At 52.5% G+C, this 24,857-nt stretch overlaps 1 protein-coding gene across 6 annotated transcripts in view; it reads left to right on the top strand.

Annotated features, from left to right (window-relative positions):
* Positions 1 to 24,857, top strand: part of PTPRS (protein tyrosine phosphatase receptor type S) — a 129,126-nt gene that overhangs the window by 87,237 nt on the left and 17,032 nt on the right. Inside the window, exons 9-22 of one of the 6 annotated variants that reach the window (XM_053965639.1) lie at positions 115 to 248; positions 420 to 564; positions 6,081 to 6,386; positions 8,141 to 8,334; positions 9,181 to 9,207; positions 11,066 to 11,183; positions 13,676 to 14,266; positions 14,944 to 15,041; positions 15,195 to 15,448; positions 15,810 to 15,903; positions 16,107 to 16,322; positions 17,921 to 18,078; positions 20,751 to 20,863; positions 23,138 to 23,185. In XM_053965639.1, coding sequence (XP_053821614.1) covers positions 115 to 248; positions 420 to 564; positions 6,081 to 6,386; positions 8,141 to 8,334; positions 9,181 to 9,207; positions 11,066 to 11,183; positions 13,676 to 14,266; positions 14,944 to 15,041; positions 15,195 to 15,448; positions 15,810 to 15,903; positions 16,107 to 16,322; positions 17,921 to 18,078; positions 20,751 to 20,863; positions 23,138 to 23,185 — 2,496 coding nt within the window. The remainder of the gene's footprint in view (positions 1 to 114; positions 249 to 419; positions 565 to 6,080; positions 6,387 to 8,140; positions 8,335 to 9,180; positions 9,208 to 11,065; positions 11,184 to 13,675; positions 14,267 to 14,943; positions 15,042 to 15,194; positions 15,449 to 15,809; positions 15,904 to 16,106; positions 16,323 to 17,920; positions 18,079 to 20,750; positions 20,864 to 23,137; positions 23,186 to 24,857) is intronic. The other 5 variants (XM_053965641.1, XM_053965640.1, XM_053965643.1 and 2 more) reach the window with 5 other exon arrangements.

Consider the following 24,857-nt stretch of genomic DNA (forward strand, 5'->3'; position numbering starts at 1 on the left):
CCACACAGGCTTTGAATAAAACAGGGCAAGAGCCTCCTAATTAGCCAAGTTAATGTGGTTTCTCCTGTTTCTCATCTTGCCTCCTCTGCCCTGTCGGCTCCCTCTCCGTGCCAGTTCCCGGGCAGCCGATGAACTTCCGAGCAGAAGCCAAGACCGAGACGAGCATTGTGCTGTCGTGGAGCCCCCCACGCCAGGAGATCATAGTGAAGTACGAGCTCCTCTACAAGGAGGGAGACCACAGCAAGGAGGTGAGTCCAAAACTGGAGCAGGGTTGAGGCTGAGGAGCTCCCCGGCCCCGCCGTTCCCTGCGGTGTCGGAGCGAGGGGAGCAGGGCAGGTGTCTCTGGGCAGGCCTCACCTCTGCTGCCTGTTGTTTGGGTTTATTTTTTCTTCTTCCCCCCACCCCCTCGCCCATCCCAGGTGCTGAAGAACTTCGAGCCCACGACCTCGTTCACGGTGGAAGGCCTGAAGCCCAACACTGAGTATGTCTTCCGGCTGGCCGCCCGCTCGGCCCTGGGGCTGGGGGCCTTCACCCCGGAGGTCCGAGAGCGCACCTTGCAGTCTAGTAGGTGTCTCTCCTTTCCCACCCTTCTCTGAGGGGACCACGGTCAGGGAGCCAGAGATGGTGGGCACAGGGGTACGGAGCTGGGGGTTGGCGTTTCGCTCCAGGGAGTGGCGGGGGGACACCTTTGGGACCTGCTCCCCTCTCCCTTCACCGGTCCAGCGAGTTGAGGCGTGAGCCAGGAGCAGAGCTGGGGTTTGGGGTGCTGGGGGGCCCGGGCAGCACCGTCCACTCGGGGTGGCAGCAGTGAGGGCTCGGTGGTGGCCACGCTGGCCGTGGTGCTGAGCATGCTCAGGGGATGGCAGCCACAGCCCGTGCCACACAGCCCCAGCCGCTGTCAGGAAGGGGCACAAGCAGTGGAGCGGGGAGACGGTGGGGAAGCGGGAGGGAGAGGAGAAGGGAAGGCGATTGTTCACTGGCCCAACCTTCCCCAGCCTTTGGGGAAAGCAGTCCCCATGCTCTTTTCCATGAGCACCTCCACAGCCATGGGGAGGAAGGCCTGGAGCTCTGGGAATGGTCCCGTTTGGGCTCCAGCAGAGCGGGAGAGAGGAGCCCTGTGGAGGCCAGGAGGGGGATATTGATGACACCAGGATGGAGTATGCAACTCAAAACGTGCTGGTTTTAGTTTAATGGATTGTCTCCCTTCGCTGTTGCCCTGGGGACAATAACCCTGGATGGCAATATTTCAACCTGGGCTTTTCACAGATCTTTGCTTTTAAATGAGGTGTTTTTTCACTGCATGAGTGGCTGTGGCAGCTGTTCTTTGTGTTTTCTGTCTCCTCTCATCTCTACTAAATCACTCCGCTGCAGTTTGGAGTAGCCGGGAGCAGAACTAACTCAGAAGTGGCTCTGGTCACCAGTGTGAGGAGGGAGAGCCCTGCTCCCATCCCTCAGAGTCCCTAACAAGGGGGAGCAGCAGGCTCTCGGCTGGGCTTTTTAATTGTCACATCCTGCTGCCTCTCCTTCCCCTGTCTCCTTCTCTTTCTGTCCCCCGAGGAGTGGGAAGAAAGGGGAGTCTGTTTCTGCATAGACACAGTTCCTTACTGAGGCTTTCTCAGGCCTCCACTCCATTCAAAGATTTTTTGTTTTTTCTTTCCTTCAAATGTTTTTCCCCTTTTTTCTTTCTTTTCTTTTTCTCCATACTCTCTCTACGTTTCATAGGAAAATCCTTTCCTGACTCTGCTGCACATCTGCTGGTTCTGATCCCAGTGTGGTACTGTCAGATGGAGCATCTCTGTGGGGTGGGGGAAATGAACTGAAAGCACCTGAAAAACAAGTGTTAAACTTACACTCTGCTTCTGTTTTCCAAGGGGTTTCTCTCCTTGAGACCTGTGGGGATGGGAGGCAAAGATGGTCTGGGATTTGTGCTTTTCTGGTTCAGTAAAACAAGCTGGAAGAGGGGTGTGGGAGCTGGTGGCAGTAGGCCTTAGTGAAAAATTTGTCCCTTAAGGGTGAGGAAAAGGGGATCTGGGAAAAGGGAAGGCTTTGGGGCTTTTTCTAACTTGGCATCTGCCCAGAACATGGACGGGTTTCTCTCTCTGTAGCTCAGCTTTTATAGGGAGAGTCTCGTTAATTTAATGCTCTTAAGAACATCAGCTGGGAGCTGTCAGTGTCCTGTAACACGGTGAAACATTTTTTCCTGGCTGGCTGTTGGAGGAACGAGTCAATTCTCCCTGGTCCGGGTGACATCCTTCGGCTCACAGACCTTCTGGCTCGGGACAGGCTTTTGTGTCTTCCCTCCTCAGCTCCTTTTCCGTTCAGCTCCTCCTTGGCCTGCTCCATGCCTCTTCTTTCTTCTCTCTTCTGCTCTCTGCTTGCCTGCCTGCATGCCCTGCACCCGATGAGCCACGTCCCTGTCCCTCGCTGGGCGATGTCACACCACGATGGCATCTTGTCTCTGGAATGACAAAGCCTTTCCCTGCTCCTCCCGCTGCTCCTCCCATCCCCTCCCAGCACCCACCCGCATGTGGCAGCCCCTCCCTGCACCTCCCTGCCAGGGTGGCTCCTCCTGAGCATCATAACCAAAGTAAAATCCATTAAACTAAAGGTAAAGTATCTTTTTCTTCTTGAAGTGGCTGGGTTTTAACTCTTCAAGTACCAGAGACATAGCTTGTAAAACTGACAGACTCTCATGGCTGGGAGAAGCTGGTTTGCCCTACCTGGTTAGCCATGACCTTCCCAGGCTCCCTGGCAACTCTCCCACTCAGAAATTCCAGAGGGCAAAGCGTGGTCAGCAGGCAGGGGTGGCAGGGTGGGTGCATGTGCAGGTGTAGAGGAACAATGGGGCTTTCTCACCCTCTGTTCCTGCCCAAGGAAGGATTTCCCCCCATGCAGCTCCGCTCTCCCTCCTGTCCCCCTCCTCACAGTACATGAAGTGAATGAAATACCCAAAGTCTATGGTACCTAAAGGGTTAAAAAACATGATATTGTGCAAGGTCAGTAAGGGTCATTCTTGTGGCTTGGACAGTCAACTTTAAAGCATGTAAAAGGTGCAGCTCAGGTGAGTACTGGCTGGTCTCAAGCAGATTCACAAATACAGTCCACCCTGTGGCTGCAGGCTCACCGCTGGTGGCTCTGCAGACACTCCCGGATGTCCTGGAGCCCTGGGAGGGTGGGGAGGGGTCCCCAAAACGCTGGTGGAACCAACCAGCAGGCCAAGGCAGAGCTCTCCTGGCTGGGGGCTCCTGCCTGTGCCTGGCTCCCCGCCCAGGGAAGGGCTGGTTGCAGAGCTGAGCTCGCAGCCCCGGTGGGGTTGGTGGCACTGGGCTCCTGCCGCGGCTCCTGGCGCTGTCCCCGGCGTCCCCAGGGTCACACAGGTTGGGCTGGATTGTGAAGGAAACAGTGCCATGAGCTCCCAGAGGCGTGTCCAGCGTGGCCAGCCAGCACCCCTGGCTGTTCTCCTCCGCTGCTGCAGTCCAGGGGTGACGGGGAGGGGGCCGGGCAGGACCTGGGCCTTCTCCCCCATCACCCACCCCCCACCCTGCCTTTTTGACCAGAGAAAGTGCAAAACCATCCCAAAAGGAGGCCTCACCCCAGGGCCTCTCAGTAGGTCCCTGTGCTGGAGCGTAGAGGGTGAGTGAGCGAGCGTGGCAGCGCAGACAGTGACCCCAGTGCCAGCTGGAGCTGAGCTCTGCTTCCTGGGGCTTTCAGAATGAGGTGCAGGATGAAGGGTAGGTCAGGTCAGACCCTCTCTGCAGTGGGTTTCTCAGCTCTGGTGGCTTTGGCTGGAACTAAGCAGGAAAGGTGGATTTTAATATGCCCAGCCTCTGATGAGGACAAAAAAAAAGAAGGGAATGGCACCATGGAAGCAGTGGGAGAGGGCTGAGTCTGTCCCTCCATACCTTGAAACCATCCTTGAGCTGGTTCTGGGACATGGGATGAGCAGTGCACCTCTGTCCTGGAGAGGTGGTGCAGCAATCACAGCAGATGGAGAGAGCCAGAGGGAAGGAGATCTGTCACTGGGAATGTGCTGTCCTGCTCTTTGTGCTGACAGTTTAGCAAAAGAGAACAGATTGGGGTCCAAAATTGCCATTTCTGCAATAGCTGGGGTTCTGCTGGTGGGGGAGGACTTGGGGGGACTCATCATGAGCAGAGTGGCATTTTAAAAGCCAGTCATGTGCAGAAACCCACCAGGAGCTTGGTCTGGCCTCGTAGCTCAGTTCCTCTTGTTCTCTTGTAAGAAAGTCTTATAAGTTAGCAGTTGAAACGTGGAAGGTAGGTAAACAGACTGGGAATGTTCTGGAAGGAGTCACTTTTTGTATCAGTATTATTTTATTATTATGATTTCCTTTCTGGTGTTTGTTTTTTCTTTTTGTTTCAAATTACTGGCTTGGTTTGTGTTTTATTTTCCAGTTTGTTCTTTTTGGTTTGGTTCATTTGACATCTTCTGTGTTATTTTGCGTGGCCAGCCATGGCCAGGGCTTGTCAGCCTCCTCACTGGGAGTGCTGGGGAGAAGGGGGTCATTCTACCAGGTTAAAGACAGCAATAGTGCATAAAAAGAGAAGGAAAACACCCAAAATGTCCTACTGGGCAGGGTGCTTAGACAGCAGTGGAGGGATTATCTCTGCCCTTTTTGAAAAGCCACTTCCCTCTGTCTCCTGGAGGCTCCTGGAAAGTGTGTGGCTCTCACTCCAGTGCCAACTGGGATAAGTGTGACTGGATTTAGCAGAGTCCTCAAGGCAAACTGGGCCTAAACATCCGGGTTTGACTCAAGAATGGGAGTAAGAGGTTTGAAAACAATCATTCCTCACTGAAAGAGCTTTCTGTTGATTAAAAAGTGTCAGAGGAATGAGAAGCAGTGACCAGCACTGATCTATTGCTTCTTGCAGGTGATACCTGGGGGGCTTGTGAGTTCACCCCAGTTTCCTGCCCTGCCTGCAGAGAGTTAAAAGCTCTTTATTGCAGTTGGGTGATACTGGATTTATTGATTTGCCTTGAGAATGTATCACATTCTGCTTCCCTGGGCTGATCAGCTGTCCTTAGTGACTGGCAGAAATGTGGTCTAGTCCCTGGAAGTGTTCAGGGCCAGGAAGGAGCCCCCTGGATGGTGGAAGCTGTTCCTGCCCAGGGCAGGGGATGAAACCAGAGGAGCTTTAAGGGAGAGCTGTAGGTTCCACCTTCCCCACCTCCTGATCACCCTTGGACAGGCGTCTGCTGCCACCCTGAGAAGGTGCCTGGGTAGGGCCACACTTCCCAAGGTTTCCTCCCAGGATGTGCAGAAACACCCTGGTGTAGTTCAGGCAGAGAGTGCAGTGGGAATTAGACCTGCTGCTGCTTTTTGGCAAATCCCCTGGATCCCTGAATACCTCACCAAACCCACTGCCTCCCTCCTTCTGCAAGTGCTCTCTCAAAACCCTCCTCTTTAAACACCATGGCTTGGCAGCGTCCTGGGCATTCCCACTGTGGGATTTGGCCTCCTCCAGTCTGGGGACAACTAATCACTTCCATCTGGAGGTACAGACTCTTAAATTTAAGCCTCCTGGCAAAAGATTTGCTTTTCTTACTTAATTTTCATAGATCCCTTCAAAGAAATTCAAGATCCCAGAGACTGAGGTTGGAAAGTGCTTTCCCAGCCAGAGCAGGATTTGCCAGGCTGCTGTAAAACAGGGAGCCAAAGGAAAGGGCTTTTATAGGGTGCAGCTGGGTGTTTAGCTGGTGCCAGCTTAGTGGAAGCAGCAGGACCCCTCTTGGCTGGCCCGCTTGCTGGTTTAGTCTTTTGCTTTACACCATTTCAGTTTTGATGCCCCATTTAATTTCTGTTGGCTTTTTTTTTTTTTAAAAAAAAAAAAAAAACACTCTTCATTTTCAAAAAAAAAAAAAAAAGACAACAACAAAAAGCTCTCTTCTCTTTTAATTTTATCTTCCTAAACCAAACTTTCGTACGTTTTATTTTAGATTTTTTTGTTATCATTTTCCTTTTTTTTTTTCTTTTATCTTTCCCATCTTTTGTTTTTTTTCCCCCTCCCCTTCCCCTCTCCCTTCTTTCCCTTTCCCGCTCCTGAATTTTCCCCCCTCGTAGAACCGTCTGCCCCCCCTCAAGATGTAAAATGTGTCAGCACCCGCTCCACCGCCATTCTGGTAAGTTGGCGGCCGCCTCCGGCCGAGAGCCAGAACGGCGTCCTGGCCGGCTACAGCGTCCACTATCGAGCGCTGGACTCGGAGGACACGGAGCTAAAGGAGGTGAATGATATCCCCCCAACCACCAGTCAGATCCTGCTGGAGTCCCTGGAGAAGTGGACCGAGTACCGCGTCACCGTGGTGGCTCACACGGAGGTGGGGCCGGGCCCGGAGAGCTCGCCGGTCATCGTGCGCACGGATGAAGATGGTGAGTGAGCTTTTTTGGGTTCTCCCGGCGGGGCTCCTGGCCCTGGAGGGGGTTGTTGCCATGGTGGGGGACACAGCCAGGCCCTTCCGTGGCTGTTGAGTGGTGCCAGGCCAGAGCTGGAGTGGGATCCAAGGTCCGAGCTGTGTGGCATCTTCTGGTGCCATCACCCCAAGCCCTCTGAGCACTGGGGTCTGTAGGGTTCTCCTGCCCTGGGTGTATGGGGGCTTTCTTAATATCTCTGAGTTCTGATTGCACCACTCTCCCTGAAAAGCTGCTCTCACTGAGCCAGGAGCAGCCAAGGCACTAAAAGCCTTTGCTCTGAGAAAACCTTTGCTGCCAGAACTTGAATCATTGTATATCCAGAGTTGGAAGGGACCCACAAGGATCAGCCAAGTCCAGCTCCTGGTCCTGCATGGGACAGCCCCAAGAATCCCACCCTGTGCCTGAGAGCACATGTTTTAAAATATTAAAGAGTTCTTCCCACACGTTTCTTGTTACTGCATTCCTTGTTACTACCTCCTCCTTAAGTCAGAGCTTTTGTCAGTCATAAAAACGAGGAATCTGTTAAAGTTTCAAAAGTCTTAAGTGACAACAATTCAGTAGCCCCACTCAGAGACTTGAATTTTCCTGGTATTTCTACAGTAAAATAAAACCAGGGAAAAGCATGAATGGGTGCATGAAGGGAAAGGAGCACCCTCAATGTGAGGACCTCAAATAATAAAGGTCAAGTAAATAACATATGGAAATCAAAATTTTCAGGTGTTCTTCACCTATTCCAAATAAAAAGAATTTTTAAAAAGCAACAGGTTTGTCCCCAGTGTTGGTCCTGTTTCCCTGAGCCTCTGCCCACATCCAAATGCAACATAGAGTACCCTGCTCAGAAAGTGTGATTTCCTGGTAGATGAGGTTGCCATGCCCTGTGTGATTAGTAGCAGTAGTAGTGGTATTTCCAAAGATTCAGCCCAAATTCCATCCAAGACACCTCTTATTTTCTGTCCTGAGATTCCACAGTGGTTGTAGCCACCAACCCCCTGTCCTGCCAGAGAGATGAGAGAGCTCCAAGGACAAGCCCTCTCCTGATCCTCTCACAGGCAGGACCAGGGCTTTTCTGGCTCGCTGGAAATTGTCTTTGCCCTCAGAAGGAGATCTGGAGCTATAATAGTTCCTTCCATCTGAGCAAACTGGGCACAGAGGAGCCTGTGGAAGGCTGGCTGGCTGATGAGATGGGGCTGTTCCCATCATGTGGATGTGACAGCCCAGTCAGAGAGCGAGAAAACTAGATAAGTTTTCCCAGAATTGGCCTGGGAGACTTTAGGGAGCTGGAGATAAACAGTGATAGCTTTTCTTTTTTTTGTTATTCTCATAAGATTGTTTATAAATGGGTGTCTTGTTAATTAGCCAATCAGGTGAAATGTATTGATTAAATGACCAATCTACCTGGATCAAAACTGTATAAAAGGAGCTGTCCAAAGTGAAGAGGTGTGCTTTATGCCACTCAGCCTTCTGATGACTCTGTATCATTTCTTACCAAACAGTGACACCATCCCTGTGTCCAGGCCATGCAGATCAGGTCCCACAGAACTTCACAACCCCACAGAACTGAGAGACCAAGTGACAGGTGATGAGATACTCAGGCGTTCAGGTCTCCCCGTGCTCCCATAGCTCAGATCCAGCGTGTGCACATCCCAGAGGAGCAGGGACGGGCTCCAACCAGAACCCCAAGTGACTGGAGCCCCTCGCTTGCCTCCCCGCAGTGCCCAGCGCTCCGCCGCGCAAGGTGGAGGTGGAGGTGCTCAACTCCTCGGCCATCCAGGTGTTCTGGCGCTCGCCGGTGCCGAGCCGCCAGCACGGCCAGATCCGCGGCTACCAGGTGCACTATGTGCGCATGGAGAACGGCGAGGCCAGGGGGCTGCCCCACATCAAGGACATCATGCTGGCAGACGCCCAGGTAAGGACTCACTATGGCAGCAGCTCTCTGGCCACAGAGAGCAGGAATCCTTCCATCTGAGGATTTTTTTTTTCCTGAGAGAAGCTGTGAGAGAAGAGAATCAAAACAGTTCTTATCTCTGCTGGTTGTTGCGCCCATGTGGAATGTGGTTTGGGGATTGTTTACCCGAGGTGATTGCTTGATTGGATTCTGGTGGTGGTGTTTGGATTCAGTGACCAATTGGATCCACAGCTGTGTTGGGACTCTCAGGAGAGAGAGTCAGGGGTTTTCTAGTTAGTTAGTTAGTGAGAGCTCTTGCTACTGTAATACAGGTAATAGTATAGTAGAATATACTATAAAATGATATAATAAAAAAGCAATTGATCAGCCTTCTACAGTCATGGCATCAATGCTAATTATTACCCAGCTGGGGGCCTGCAGCAACAGGCTCACCTGTCTGAGCCCCCGAGGCTGTGAGGGGTGGGTGATGCAGCCACCCTGGGCAGTGTAACCCTGCAGAAGGTCCATATGGGGACCTGTGACAAGGTGTGGTTGTCACTCTGCAGTTTGTTTGTGCTCCCAGATAACGTTGCTGTGGAAGAGTATGAACTGCTGTCCCAGCACTGAGATAAATATCCATCCATCCATTCATCCTTGCTGTGTCTGGGAAGTCTTTTAATTCAGGCCAAGGCCACAGTGGAATCTACTAATTTCTCCCACTCTACTTCTTCCCTCATGCTTGCCTGGTAACTTCTGACCTTGTGTGGCTGCTTGCTCAGGGACTCCCTCCTCATGCTGTGTCTCTGTCTTTCCCTTCTTTCCCCTCTTGTATTCTCATGTGCCAAACCTCTCTTGTTCTCTGCCCAGTGGGAAACAGATGACACTGCTGAATACGTAAGTAAAAACATAAAAATCCTCCCATGCTGGTTCTGCCTCTTCCCTTCTCCTACTTCCTGTTGTGGTGTGATATTTTCCTTTTCCTTTTTTTTTATTTTTTTTTGGCAGTGCAAGTGTGCCTGTTTTAGAGCCTGCTTATGGTGTTCCCATGCATTGTCCCCTCCCTGTCACTGCTCTGTGCCCCTCTGTGATCGTGTCGTTTGTCAGCACGCAGCAATCCCACAGGGTTTTCCCTTTGGCTCTGAAGGAGAGATGGGTCTGCTGCTCCTCCATGGGGAAGCAGATGGCATATTGAATTTGGGGCTGCTTTGAACATATGAGAATCCTAAAATAGTTTGGATTGGAAGGGACCTTAAAGGCCATTTTGTTCCACTCCCAACCAGGGGCTCCCAACCAGACCAGGGAGCTCAGATGGGCTGCTTTGTAACACCTCTGTGTCTGGAAAAGATAGCCTGGGAAGCACTGGGAGGACAGAATCCATGAGTCCTGAGCTATCACGGCATGAACAAATGCTTTGTACTCTCAAAGGGCCAAGATTCTTAGAAACTCATTGACGCAAAGCACTGAATCATTATTGGTGCTTTTACTTTTGAAGTACCTTAAAATCAGCTTGGCTGTTTCTGCTATTTCTGCTATTTTCTGCTAATTTGCTATTTCTGCTAAAATGATAAATGTTTTCCAAAATCCTACAGCTACCAAGAAGTAGGAGAAAGCATTTTCTTCTTGGAATGACAGGGTTCTGAGATAACACACAACTAAACTGGTGGTGTTTGTGTCTCCTGGGGATTGCCAAGTGCCCTGCACAAGTGAGTGGCCTCTCTTTGAGGGATGGAGAATGAGTTGCAGGGAGGCAAAGCCCCGTTCCTAAAATCTTAATAAAACTCAGTGGCAGGCGTGAAAGCAGAGCAGTTTTCTTGATTTCCAGAAGCCAGACCTGTCCCTGCAGCTGACAGCCTCCAAAGGCACTGATCAAAATCCCACTGTTCCAAAGTTCTGCTGTTCCACTCCCAGCTCACCATCAGGGGAAATAGTTATTTTCAGGACTAACAAATTCTTCCCAAGTGCTGCCCTGAGATTTAATATCAAATGCACAAAGGGGTGAGGAGAGGGGAAAGCCATAAAACATGCACAACATTCCCATCTCCCTCCTTTCTGGGACCTTGGGGAAAACCCTGCTGCATGTGCTGTCATCCTGTTTGATTTAGCACGGGTGTTCCTTTTCCAACACAGCCCTTTGAAAGGCTGGATCCCTCCTGGGGAAGGGCTGTTCTTGAGGCCGGTGTTCTAACAAAAGCTCCTGGGAGCCAGGTGTGGGGAGGCTGATAGAGGATGGGGAAGGAGGGGTGGGATTTAGCAGGGAGCTTTAGCGTGAGCGGAATGTGTCGTCTTGCACATTGCATTCCAGCAATCCCTTTAATATTATGAAAGCATTAAAAATATCTCTTGAGGAGAGAAGAGAGGGCTAATGGTGAAAAAAAATGTAATCTCCCTGAAACCTCTGAGCCTCCTCTGAGGCCGCACAGTGGAGAGGAAAGCTTTGAAGGGAGCGACAGCATTTGGATGCTGAAGTGGTTTGTGTGAAGACAGGGAATGTGTGAGAAGCAGATCTGGAGGAGGATGCCTTGCACAGGGCCCTGCAGAGCCAGGCTGTGTTTGCAGAGTTGTGAGTGCCTCGCCAGGGGAACAGGGCTCTCCCCCTCTGCCACTTCCACAGAAGCCCCAGAGTGTCTCGTGCCCTTGGAGTCGGTGTTCCTGCATGCTGGAAAAGGGCTGAGGCTCCTGCAAGGAGGAGAGAGCTGCTCTTGGGTGTGGGCCTGAATATTGACACGATTTCCCTTTGGCATCTGGCAAACAGGAAATGATCATTGCTGGGCTCCAGCCAGAGACTGCCTATTCCATCACCGTGGCCGCCTACACCATGAAGGGAGATGGTGCTCGCAGCAAACCCAAAGTGGTCACCACCAAGGGTGCAGGTGAGAGCCTTTTCCTCAGCCTGTGGGATTCACCCATTCCCTAAAGCCAAGGAGCTTCTCCAGACTCACCTTCTTTCATCCCACTCCCTTCTCAAAGGACAGACTTGCAGCGAGAGCCAGGCTGCCCCAAAGGCAAAATCAGATTTAGTAAGGCAGAAACCCCTTCATTCCTCACATGCAGCCCTCACCAAATGTCACAGTTTTCTGTCCAGTGCTTCAGAAAGCCCAGGCACACCCAGAAAGACAAGAGAGGATGAATTTGTCCCTTATAATCTCTTGGGCTGTAAATTCCAGTGCACCAGAAGGAAAGTGACTCTTCCTGGTCTGACTGGAAGACTGCAGCTTTGCAGGTGGCCCACGCAGGTACACTGGGGACAGGAGAGGTCTGCTGTCAGGGTGGTGACTTGCAAAGACATGAAGAGCAGCAGGCAGACAGTGGTGCTTGTCCTGCCCACTCTTCTCGTCTGGTACCATGTCTGGATGTGCATCCCCTGTGTTCAGGACTGCTGGAGGGAGAAGCTCTGACAGTATTGACCTTTCCTGGCTCCCATTTCTGGGCTCTGCCTGCACATACCAGACAAAGCCTTTTCCTTCACTCACCCTCTTCTCCTTCCCCTGCAGTTCTGCCCATGTTTCTCCTCACTAACTCCCTGCTTCTCTGCTTTCCTTTTTCCCAAGGCTTTCCACTCTTTCTGTTTTCCTCTCCTGGAGCCTTTCTCTCTGCCTGGCTCCCTTGTCACTCTCCCTTGTCACCCTCCCTCATCTCTTCCCATTAGGATTTGCAGTGCAGGTGATCAGTCACAGAGGGATGTTTTCTCCAGCACAGCAGCTATTACCCAAAACTCAATTTCCCCTGACTTGAAATAGCTATTTAAAAAAAAAAAAAAAAATCTTTCAAATGGCTCTGTAACATTCTTACCTTCTTTGCAGTGTTGAGTCAATACACCTTCTGAGAGGAGAGATTTCTTTCTTTATCATTCAGGGCTGGGGGCTGAATTTAAATACAGTAATACATCTAATTTTCTCCTTTACTGTCCAAACCAATTGCAAACTAAAACACTTCCCCCTCTCTGAACTTTCTTCTCACCTTTATTCCAAACAATATTTGTTGTGCAGATGTAATACTTTCAAGCTCAGCTGATTACAGTAACATTAGTGATAAAAACTGAAACATAAAGGTAATGGCACTCTTTTTCTCTTTAATGTGTTCCTTAGGCATTCCCAAGGCTGGCTCTCCCAGCACTTTCCCTGCCATTCTTTGGCAGTTTGGAAGGAATGCAGCATTTGTTTCAGAGACAGCCCCTCATCCCCACTGAGGTGTCAGTGGAGGCAGCAGGCAGAGGTTCCCCAGTGTGACCCTTTCAGGATCCCTGGCACAGCAGATCCTGCCCTGCTCCTTCAGCCACACTCCAGCATTCCAGCCCTCACCCCTTGGGTCAGGCTCATGCTGTGGGAGTGGGCTGGGACGTGTCCCAACTCCATTTTCTCTCCTCCTGTCCGACCAGGAGAAATACCAAGGCGGAGAGAAGGAAATTAGATCTCTAATAGTGGAGCTGAGTGTCAATGACGCGTGAGCTGCTGGAATTAATGCTCTGCTTTCTCTGGCTTCGGGGATCTCTGGGCCTGCACGTGTCATTTAACTGTGGCTGTGGGCTTGCTTAGCAGTCAGGCAGTGCCAGGGCTCATTAGGCAGAGCCATGGCACTGCTGAGCTCCCCAGAACCCCCAGATGTGGGGGAGCTCACTGACAGGTGAGGAGAGACTCACTGAAAATGTACCTGCACTGTGAGTTCCCTTCCTCCTGAGGAGAGGAGCAGCACAGGGTGAGCAGCAGCTCTCCCTGCCCTCTGCCTCACCCACATTTTGGGCTCTGGTTCCTCTGCCTGTGCTTCCTTCTGTACCCAAACAGGCGATGAGCTGCCTGCCAGCCGTGTGAGCTGGCCCTGTGCCTGCTGCTCAGGACCTGGGGCTGCCCAGACTTCCTTCCATCCTTCATTGCTTCACCCTCAGCTGCTCTGGACTCCCCAGCCTGGCCCAATCTGTTCCAGTCTCTTTCTGCATGAGTTGGGCTGTGTAATGGAGAGAGGGAGGGAGGTTGGGACTTTTGGGGACTCCAGGTTTCTTTTTCCTTGCCCTGGGAAGCAACTGGGGCAGGAGGCTGGGAGTCAGGACTCCTGAGTCTGTTCTTCCCAGCAGTGGGAGGGTGGGTGGTCCGGGGACAGGAGAGGAGCTGTGCACATCTTTCCATCCTGAACAAAGGGAACAAATTTATGAATGTGTCAGCAGCTCACGGCTGACATGTTGGCAGTGCTCCTCATTTCCCAAAATGTTTAGGGGCCATCCACCTGTACAGGGTGGCAGCCGTTTGGGTTCAATGGAGCTGGGCTGGAACATCGCTGCTGACTTGAGGAGCCTGTTCCTGCAGCTGAAGAGTCTCTGCAGCTCCTCTCCCCTGCCCCAGCCTTGGCTGAAGGTGTCTCTCTTCTCTCCTAGTCCCAGGAAAGCCCATCCTGTCTGTGCACCAGACAGAGGAGAACACTCTCCTGGTGAAATGGGAGCCCCCGCTGGACGCGGAGGGCCAGGTGTTGGGCTACCGGCTCCAGTTTGGCCGCAAGGACGTGGATCCTCTGGCCACCTTGGAATTCTCAGCGCTGGAGGATAAGTACATCGCTCCCAGCATCCACAAGGGCGCCACGTACGTGTTCAAGCTGGCCGTGAAAAGCCGGGCTGGCTTTGGGGAGGAAGCTGTGCAGGAACTCACCACCCCCGAAGACATCCCCAAGGGTTACCCCCAGATCCTGGAGGCGAGCAACGTCACGTCCATGTCGGTGCAGTTCGGCTGGCTGCCCCCCGTGCTGGCCGAGAGGAACGGAGCCATCGTCAAATACACCGTGGCCTACCGGGAAGCCGGTTCTCCCGGGAACCTGCTGGAAAAAGACCTGCCCCCCTCCCCAGAGAACTCGTACACCCTCAACGGCCTCAAACCCAACACCGCCTATGATGTTAAAATCCGTGCTCACACCAGTAAAGGCCCCGGGCCCTACAGCCCGACCGTCCAATATCGGACGTTCCAGCTGGACCAAGGTAGGACTCACCGGTTTCTCCTCCCTCTCTCCCCTTGTATCCGGGGCTGGTGCCGGGAGGCAAGAGAGCTGGAGAGGTCAGGCCAGGCTCAGCCAGGCTCGTGAGTAAATGCAAAGCACTCTGGTGTCACACTCAGTCCCTCCGCTCCTCTCTGCCTTGTGCCAGGTAAGTCCCTTTTACCACTTTCTTCTAAGTTAAGTCCGGACACCTTCTGTCACTGGCACCTGAAGGGGGGGGCCAGTCGCTGTACAGGTGGGAAGAGCATTTTCTTCAGCTTTTGCAAGCAGACAAAAGAAAAGAGCAAAAAATTAAAAAAAAAAAAAAAAACAAACCCTCGAGCCGTGACCTGGGATGGGTTTTTCTTCACCTGAGCATGCTCAGCCAGGCAGCACCTCGTTCCTGCAGCAGCCACCCAGGCCCAGAGTGTGGGGGCAAAGCCACGTGCCCTCCTGGGGTTAGGCATGGGGACAGGGAGCACTGGGAGATGGACCTTGGCAAAACTCCAGCACAGTGGAGGAGGGAGCAATCCCTTCAGTTCCTGCAGCCGCAGCCAGACCCAGCCTGGCAGGCCCCTCTTCCAGCACTTGACATTCTCTTCCTTCTCTTTCCTGCTCTTCCTTCCCTCTGCTGCCTTTTCTTCTCCTTTCTCCCCTTCCTCCTCACTTTTTTCTCTGCAGTTTTACCCAAAAACTTCAAGGTGAAGATGGTGACAAAGACATCTGTCCTTCTGAGCTGGGAGTTCCCTGAGAATTACAACTCTCCTACCCCATACAAGGCAAGTGGAGTGCAGGAGGGTTTTTTTTTCCCGTGTGTGCCCCAGCTCTGCAGGGCTGGGTGCTCCGTGTTCCCTGCAAACCGAAGGGATGGGGAGGAAGGAGCTGGAGCAGCACCAGCCTTGCTCAGGGAACAACCTCCTCCCCTCCCACAGATCCAGTACAACGGGCTGCACGTCGACGTGGACGGACGGACCACCAAGAAACTCATCACCCACCTGAGGCCCCGCACCTTCTACAACTTCGTGCTGATGAACCAGGGCAACAGCATGGGGGGGCTGCAGCAGAACGTCGCAGCCTGGACTGCTGCTGACATGTTGGCCAAGAAGCCAGAGGTGACCCACAAGCCTGATGCTGATGGCAACGTGGTGGTGATTCTCCCCGACGTGAAGAGCTCTGTGCCTGTCCAGTAGGTTTCTGTTTAACTGCAGGGGTGGGGTGCTCAGTTCGTGTTTTGGGGGTCAGTCCTGATGGCTGGAGACCACCACAAACCCCCAGGGGCAGTACCAGGAGGGTGATCCCTGCATTTCCAGCCTTCCTGACTGTTGCCTTTTGGAGGCACTTCCACAACTAACAGGGAAAGCCAGAGAAGCCTGAAGGGAGTACACAAGGAGACATGGGGCTGCCACTCTCCAGGAGCAGCAACTGTGCTGAATGAAAAATAAGGGGCTTGAGCCAGGGGGCAGTTTGGGCAAACTCACATCAGCGTGTGCGCTCCCTTCTTCCATGGCTAATTCCTTCTGATTCTTCTTATCATTCCCAACGTTTAGAGCTTTCTACATTGTGGTGGTGCCTCTGAGGAAGTCCCGGGGAGGACAGTTCCTCAACCCCCTGGGCAGCCCTGAGGAGATGGACCTGGAGGAGGTGAGTGTGGGTGAAACTGCACTCAGCTCAGGGGGAGAGAGAACAGCTGGAATGGGATGGGGACCTGAGGGCTGGGAGGGGAATTTGGGGTACCTGTACTCCTCATTCAGGGCAGCCAAGGAGCGGCCAGTCTGGGAGGGCTGGCTTGGCTTTCCTTGCTGCTCCTTTTCCAGGGTCTCAGGGTGTTCCTCTGCTTCCTGCAGCTCATCCAGGACATCGCCAGGCTGCGGCGCCGGAGCCTGCGGCATTCCCGGCAGCTGGACTTCCCCAAGCCCTACATCGCTGCCCGCTTCCGCTCCCTGCCCTCCCACTTCATCCTGGGGGACATGAAACACTACGACAACTTCGAGAACAGAGCCCTGGAGCCAGGGCAGAAATATGTGCTCTTCATCCTGGCCGTGCTGCAGGAACCCGAGGCTGTAAGTGCTGCCTGCTTCCCCCGGCCCTCTCTGCTCCCTGGGCATGGACCAGGGAGCTGCCACAGCCCTGCTGCCCTCCTGGCATCCTTGAGGGGTTTTTCTTTCCAGCTTGTGGAGCTTTTGGATGTGGCTCTTGTGCTTGATGAGCTGCTTGTGCTCGTGCCTGCATTTGTCTCTTCCAAGCAGCAAGGACAGGAGGAGCTGTGATTGTCCCAGTCTTTGTGGACAGACATTGTACACTTGTGGCTCCAGACTGGAGTGCAGAATGGGGAGGAGCACTGAACTGTCCCCTCAGGACAGGACAAGAGTTCAGAGAGCCCTGGGGCAGACCCCTTTTTGAACAGTAATTTCCTTTAAAGGCTGTTCTTTAACTCCTCAGAGCAATGACCCCAGACATGCTGCTCCAAGAGCATGTCACACTCTGGGCATTGCTAAGTTCCTCTCCGAGCCCAGAGGGGAGCATTTTCTTATGGAAAACTACAAGTTCTCTCTACCAATTCAGCATCTCTGCTGTTTTCACTTGGGCTGTATTTGGCTTTATGAAAACAACTATTTTAATATTTACCTGCCTCCTCCCTCACACACAATGGGAAACAGCCTAATACTTTGTTGTTTTTAAATCCCCCTATGGAATTGTAGCAGGGAGCTATTGGAAATTAAGGGTTTTCAGAGGTTTTTTCCCCAAATAAATATTTACTTGTGTATTTGATATTAAAGGATTAGGCTGACACGCTCCTGAATGGGTTTCTCAATCGGATTACTGCAGCTTGAGGTAATTTCTGCTTTAGAACAAGGTGCTGCAGACTCACTCCCAGTGGCCTGGATCCACAGCAGCTCCGGAGTGTGGAGCAGCATTCCAGCCTGCTCAGAGCTGATGGAGTTCAAGGACCCAGAGCCCCTGTTCTTGTCCTGTCCCTGGCTGCTCTCTCAAACCAGGCCATGCCAGTTCTCTGTGCTGTTCAGTTTCTGGAGTTCCTGTGTAGGATGAGAATTCATCCTTAGTCAGGACTCTGAAGGGTTTGAATGTGCCTCTGATGCTTCTCAAGAACCCAGCTCAGTGCAGAGGCAGCAGAGGACACACACAGTGTTTTACTGCTTTGTATTTATTTGTCAGGGTTGGTTTTTTTCAGTCACCAGACCAAGCATTAATTCTTGTTTTAATCCCTTCGCTCTTGCTCTGTAATCCCCTCTGACTGTCAAAATCCAGATGATTACGTGAGAGCCTGGGGAAAGTGTTTATGTGTTTGTGGCAGTGGTGAGGGCTCAGGGCAGTGGTGGAACAGAAGCAGCTGGATCTCTAAAAGCATGAGAAGGGGTGAGACAGGCACAGGGCAGGCTACAGCTTCACAGGAGTGTGATTTTTCCGTGCTCTGTCTCACTCGAGCGTTGGAAGTGGAAGATACCCCTCATGTGGATGCCCAGGAGCAGGGCATTTTCTCTAGGCTGAAGAGGGCATTTTTCCTGTCACCATTTGGGTCGTGCTGCAGAGAGCTCACATCCTCTCCAGCAGTTCCTCCTGTGGAATATCGTGTGCTTGCCCACTCTTCAGCCCCCATCCCATCTCTGAGCTCTGTTCCACCCTGCTCCCTGTCTTCCAGACCTATGCTGCCAGTCCCTTCTCTGACCCCATCCAGCTGGACAACCCTGACCCCCAGCCCATCATTGATGGCGAGGAGGGGCTCATCTGGGTCATCGGGCCCGTCCTGGCCGTGGTCTTCATCATCTGCATCGTCATCGCCATCCTGCTCTACAAAAAGTAAGAGCTGCTCACTGCCCACTCCTGAGATGGTTCTGAGTGTCCCCAGGGCCCTAAAGGGGATTTCTGTCCTGCTCAGCTGAGGGCAAATCCTTCCTTGGGCACTGGAGAGAGAAGCCCTGAGGCACAAAGGCTGGGATGGGAGAGTGTGCCCAGCACAGGAGAGTTCAGCAGGGGTTGCAGGGATTTGCTGCTGCAGATTCTGCCCCGTGGCACTCCCAGGAAAGCTGTGCTTGTCCCACAGACACTCCCTTGGGCAGTGAGCGTGTCAGGACTCAGCCTTGCTGCTCACAGCCTGAGCCCCTTTCCCTGCTCCCTGTGCCTGTGGGCAGTGGGGGGGTGCAGGGGAGGCACCCCTGAGCTGTGGGGCAGAAGAGACCTCCACTGCTCTCAGACTGGTTTTCTGCTGGAGCTGGGAGACAGGAGCAGGGTGTGAGCCTTCAGGAGAGAGAAGGGAAAACCCCTGGGCATGTCTCCCTCTCCCTTGGCTTTCTGAGCAGCCCACGGTGTGTGGATGAGAGCTGAGGGTCCCCTGAGCACACACACAGGGCAAGGGGCTGAGCACAGTAAATAAAGGTGGCAGTGGCCAGCAGAGATGTCCTTAGCTGGGACAGCTCATTCCCAGGGTGGGGGGAGCTCTCCTAACCCTGCTCCACCTTTGACCTGCACAGGTGTGTTCCCTTATGCACAGGAGTGTGGCCTCTGCATCCCAGCACGAGAGGCTGCTCTGGGGCAGGGGCTCAGGGGTCCTGGTTGCTGTCCCTCTGGCTGGGTGATCTTTGCTGGTCCCACCTCTGCTGCCAGGGTTAGAGCTGAGCAAATGCTTCCCCTTCCCTCTGCAAGTCCTTTCTAACCTGAACATTTGTCTTGTCTTCTCTCCACTTACTGCTTTCCTGGACAGCAAACCAGACAGGTAAGAGCACCAGATTTGCCATTTATTCAGGTTCTTGCTTGCTGTGTGTTAAGCAGTGTTTGCTGTGTGGTGTTGGGGCTTTGTTGGTGCAGTTCCCACCTCTAGATCTGTCCTCACAGAAACCCCATGTCAGACTAGCTGGGACTATGTTTGAATTGGACAGAAAAAGCAAAGCAAGCCCAGTCTTCTCCTGTTTGTCCATTCCTAAATGAAACGGCCCTTTCTCAGGTTGAGCAGCAGTGACAGTAAATGGCTCATAAAGTGCTGGGTTAATGGAGCAGAGAAGCTCTCATTTGTGTGGCAGTCAGAGGTGAAAGTGGGTTTCTGCATGTCTGGCTGCTCCACACGGGCTGTCCCTGAGCCATGGCATGCTGCAAGCAGGATTCTCACCAGCTGAGCTGTCCTTGTCCCGTGGCAGAAGCTGCTCCTGCCCCTCAGCCAAGGGCTTCTGACAGAGTCTGTTTATGACTGCAGAAATGAGACTTTTCCCAGCCATTTCCAAGACTGGAAGAGCTTTCACTGGACGTAACTGATGGGTTCAGTGCCTGAACTGTTAACGGCAGCTTCGGAACTGCGGCAGAAATGAACCTCTCCCAAACTGCAAAGTGGTGTCATTCCAAAATGCTGCCCCATGCAGTGCTGGCAGGGCTCAGACCACTTCTTCTGGCTATTAATGACATCAAGAGACAGCTAAAAATGTCCTGAATAACCTCCTCTCTGCCTAAGTGATTGCCATTGCTGCTGCAGGCAATTTATTGGAGGCTTCTGTGCACCCTGAGCAGGAGAGGTGAGGAGCTCCACAGCCCCTCGCTGGAAGGGCTGGGACCACCTTTCCAAGCCTTGGGGTGGGGGCCACCTTCTCTGCTCGCTGGAGAAGTTCAGCTCCCAGCAGCTCATCACTGTCTCTCTGCAAGAAGTTATCACATCTTTAGGTCAGCACTGGGCTTTGCTTCTAAATTCTCTTCAAGGAGAATGAGCCAGGTCAGCAAAGACTTTTTCAGCTGCCTAAGCTAACCTAACCCATTTGGAGGAAAATATATTAGGAAGCACTTCCATGTGCAGCTCAGCTGGCGGGTTGGAGCGGGCTCTGGCACCTGGCAAGGAGAGGTGGATCTCAGCAGGCACAGCTGTGCTGGGGGAGGATGTGTCTACACTGTTTGTTGAACCCAGATTTTTAGGGTTCTGCAGTTCAGAAAAGATTGAAAACTGCTGCTCTGACTTCTCTGTCTGCAGCAGGGCAGCTCTGAGAGCTCCTGAACAAGCCAACAGCAATATCAGAGCTCAACATGCAAGGTCACGGGCAGGAGATTCTGTACTTTTCCAAACGATTCTGCTGGCTCTGGTTCTCTCAGGCTGGAAGTGGCTTGGCCAGAGTTGGAACATTTTTTTTGCTCTGCAGAGTTCAGTGGAGGCTGCTCTGAGCAGGGAGGGCGAGGTATGAGTTCACAGCACCTCAGCTGCTCCTGGCTGCCAGTCTGTGCTGCTGCTGGGAGAAGGGGGGAACTTCCAGAATTACCTGAAAGCTGCTGAGGGCTCCCAGGCCATTGTCAGCCCCTAAAGCTGGCAAGACTTCCAAACCTCATCCCTTTTCTGATGTGTTCTATGTACTTACACCCTTGGCTGCACCTTTGATTTTCTGTGGGAGCTTTGCTCGTCCCTGAACATGAGTAGCTGGGAAGTAGCTGAGCCCACAAGGCCCAGAAGCTAAGCTGCTTTTTCTTTCTGGTCTCTTTTGTTTCTTTTTGGCTTTGTTGTGAAGCAAACGGAAAGACTCAGAGCCACGGACCAAGTGCCTCCTGAACAACGCTGAGATTGCCCCCCACCACCCCAAGGACCCCGTGGAAATGAGGCGAATCAACTTCCAGACCCCAGGTAACCAGCTGCTGACCAGCCTGTCCTGCTGGGAAGGCAGGAGGGGGCACCTGCCCCTTCCCTGAGCCCTTCCTGCCTGCCTGCAGCTGCTGGGACACTGCCTGGAGACCCAGTGCTGCCCTTGGGCACAGCCAAGGAGCCCCAGCCTTGTCTGTGCTAAGTGGGGATGCTGAAAGAAGCCTTTGCTGGCATCCTCAAGGACCTTGCACAGGCTGTGCCCAGTGCTGGTGAGGCAGAGGAAGGGTTTTCCTGGATTTCCAGAGAAATTGGTGCATTTTGGGCTGAGCTGCAAGCGCCATGGCTGTGCCAGACATGCCAGAGCACCAGTGCTGCCCTGTGCCCCAGCTGGGAGCTCCTGGGTGGGGAGATGGAGTGTGGCAGGCTGCCCAGCACCCAGTGCTGCAGCCACACCTGGAACTGGTGGTTTCTGGTGCCAAACCACAGCTGCTGGGAGCCAGGCCTGCCCCGTGGGCTGTGCAAGGGGAAAGGAGCTGTTTGCTTGGTGCAGGCGAGGCAGCGTCTCCTCGCTTGGTGCAGATGCTCTGATGGAATCCCAGACTGGTTTGGGTTGGGAGCACCTTAAAGCCCACTCAGTTCCACCCCCTGCCATGGGCAGGGCACCTTCCACTACCCCAGATTGTTACAAGTTTTGTCCAGCCTGGCCTTGGGCACTGCCAGGGCTGGGCCAGCAGCTGGGCTCTGTGCACCTCCCTCCTGCACACACGTGTCCCCGTGTCCATGCATGTCCCAGCTGCCTGCATGGCACCTCTGCAGCACCACTGACACACCTGGCACGTCCTCACACAGGTGGGCACGTGGCCATGCTGACCCAGTGCCTGTCCACACCTCTGCCTCCAAGTTCCTGGCACTCGAGGATTTGCAAGGGAATTTATTGTGCTTTTTGGGGGCTGGCTGTTGTTTTCAGTTTGTTTGGTTTTTTTGGTTTGTTTGGTTTTTTATTTTTCTGTTTGTGCTCGTTAGTAATGTTTCTGTAGCTCCTGTTTCCCCTTCCCATCCCAGTCCTGTCCTTAGCATTGTGAAGTTTCCTTAGGGTGGGGCTGGCAGTAGGGACAGAGAGCAGGGGAAGCACAAAGGCAGGGCTGAGCTGAGGGGCTCTTATCAAAATGAGGTAGGAAGCACCTGCTGGGATCAGCCCAGGCTTAGGAACAGTGCTCAGCTGAGGGATGGCAGCAGGTTCACTCCAGGGACAGCACAGGTAGGTCCCTAAATCAGCTCTTAGTGCTGCTCTTGCAGGAGAGTCTGAAGGTGTGGGAGATCTTTTGGGTGCTGCCAGCTGCAGCTCAGCAGCACTTTGCCCTTGCCTGGGTGCTGCCTTTGGAAGCATTCTGTGCATGCTGCAGGTGGAGGGAGGTGGGAGACCCAAAAGAAGGAGCTGCACTCCCTCAGATGAAAAGACTGTGCTGAGATAAAAATAAAAGGTTGTGGCCTTCCAGCTTGGTTTTGGTGCCAAGAAGCAGCTGGAAGTGCTGGTTCATGTGTTTCCCTGAGTGGGAGTTTCTGTGTGTCCCACAGGACAGCAGAGTCAGCTGAGGGTGCTTCCATCAGGTGATGGGATCAATGGAGTCAATCTTCTGTTGACCCCACTGCTCTGGTCATGCTGTACCCTCTGAATTCTGGCTCTGGGAGGTTTGGAAAGGGTGGCTGAGACATCAAGGACCTGCATTAAGGCTCTGCAGATCCCAATGTCCAGTCTGGCTTTAGGAGATGCTTTCCTTACCAAATCTATCTGGCCAGAGTTGACCTACCTGGTGTTACTCTGCTCTGTCATTTGTTAAGCACTAAAAGGTTTTAAAGTATTTGGGGGAGTTGATCACCTGCCTCCCACAGAATTTTGGAAACACTGGGTGAAAATGGAAATGGATGGGGAAATGAGCTTGGATTGTGTTGGTGGTGATGGAGAGGTTGTGGTGCCATTTGCAGGGGAAGAGTCCACAGGTGCTCTCTGAGTTAAAGGCATTTAAATTCAATATATTTAATATATATAGGTTCAGAAGGGACCTGTAGGCTCCTCTCCAGACAGGTGACCTCAGGTAGAATCTCCAGCAGTGAAACAGAGGAGAGACATGGGAATGGGAATGTGCAGCTCAGAGAGGGGAAAGCATAGCACATCTTAGATATCCTGTCCTAATCAGCACAAAAAATACCTTTCTTTTCCTCTTTAGATTTATGTTGTTTTTTTGGTTTTTTTTAATTAGCATGAAATTTTTACAAAAGTGTATCTTTTATTTATTTATTTTTTACTGTTTTCTGCAGATTCTGGTCTGAGCAGCCCTCTCAGTGACCCTGAGTTTGACTTGGAAAGTTAGTTCCTGTGTGTTTTTGTTCCTGTTGGTTTCATTTTTCCCCCCATTATTATTTTCCTCTTCTATCACTTTCCTTTCCAATTCTTGTTCCGTTCCTGTTACTATTTTTTGATTTTCTGCCGAATTCTCCGTGTTCCTGCGGTGTTTGCCCATCTCATCCCTTTTCTGTGCCATCTGTGTGTCTGAACTGTGCTTCCAGTTTTACAGTTTCCCGTTAGAGCCCTTTGGAGGACACGGGGGCAGCTCAGAGCCCGGGGAGCAGCTGGGTTCCCGTCCACCCCTCGCTGTCCCAGGAGGATCCAGGGCTGCCTTTCCCCCCTGTGGAAGATGTTCCATCGCTGGTGCTTGGCTCAGTGTCCTCAGTGTCCCCTGTACTCGTGCACTGGTGTCACTGGTGGGCTGTGCTTTGGTGTTTGTGGTGCAGGGAAAGAGAAACTGGAGCTGCAGCTGCTGATCCCCCTCTGAAAGAGCCACACGGATTTTTTCAGATGGGGAAGGGGCCATTTCCCAGCCGTGGCAGGTGCCTGCTCCTTGGCACCCAGCTGCTCCAGGAGCACAAAGACCAGGGGCCACCCCAGATTTCACAGGAGTGCCTCCAGCCACGGTGATTTTGCAGGATAAATGGGCTCTGGCCCACGGAGCAGATGTTAGGGTGACGTTTCTGGCGACTTGGCTGATGCACAGAGAATCAAGTCTTTTGTGATAAGATTAGAGAGCTTCAAGTGATTGAAATGTTAGATGAGACTGGCTCGAAAAGATTTCATCCCATTAGGAGCCAAGATCCCAGCCTTGCTGGGTGGTGTGGGCTTGGATTTTTTTTTTTTTTTTTAATACTGGGCAGGGAAGGATGTGAGGTTTCAGCTGACAAACGTGAAGAGTCACAGATGCTGCCTGTGCTCGGAGATGTAAGGGCTGGGAAATTTCCCTGAATAGTTTAATCCAAATATTGGTCTCTATGGTATGGAATATGCCACAATTGTTCCCTCAAACCCCTCAGTGTAACAGAGGGGTTGTGGGTATTTTCCTGGCTGAACTCAGCCCTTCATACCCCAGATGAGTTCCTGAATAAAGGAGAGGAGAGCAGCTGAGCTGAGGCAGTGCCACTCCTGCCTCATTTCCCAGCAAACTCCTGGATCCTATTGGAAACCTCAGGCACTTGGCATTTTGACCAGGGAAGTGTTTATTGCTGCAGAGGTTCTTTTATTCCAAAGAGCCCTAGAAAATGATCCCATGAGGAGTTCCTGTCCTTAACAGCAGCAGAACAAGGCGAGTTCCCATGTGCTCCCAGCCAGGCTCTGTGCAGGGAGGGTTGGAGGGGAAGCAGGATGACTCCCAGCAAAAGGCAGAGCTGCTGGTCACACTCTGGGTTTTTTTCTGGAGCTTTTATGAAGGAAACTTGTGAAATTCCTTCAAGGGCAAGGTGAGTCCTCATTCCAGATTGGCACAGTGGGCTTTTCCCATGCAGCCCACTGGCTCAGAGGTTGTTGCTCGTGTTGCTTCATGATTTCTGAGCCAAGGAGGATCTGGGGTTTTTCTTACTTGGTATTACTGGGGTTTCAGATTGTTTATTTTCTCCTTTTAACCTACATGTCCATCAAGTGTTGGTGGTGTTAAACTGGTTTGGTCTGATCTGGAACATCTCAGCCAGGGTGGCCTCCCCATCCCACACT

The sequence above is a fragment of the Vidua chalybeata genome, chromosome 27, assembly GCF_026979565.1.
Source record: "Vidua chalybeata isolate OUT-0048 chromosome 27, bVidCha1 merged haplotype, whole genome shotgun sequence".
Taxonomy (NCBI): Eukaryota; Metazoa; Chordata; class Aves; order Passeriformes; family Viduidae; genus Vidua; species Vidua chalybeata.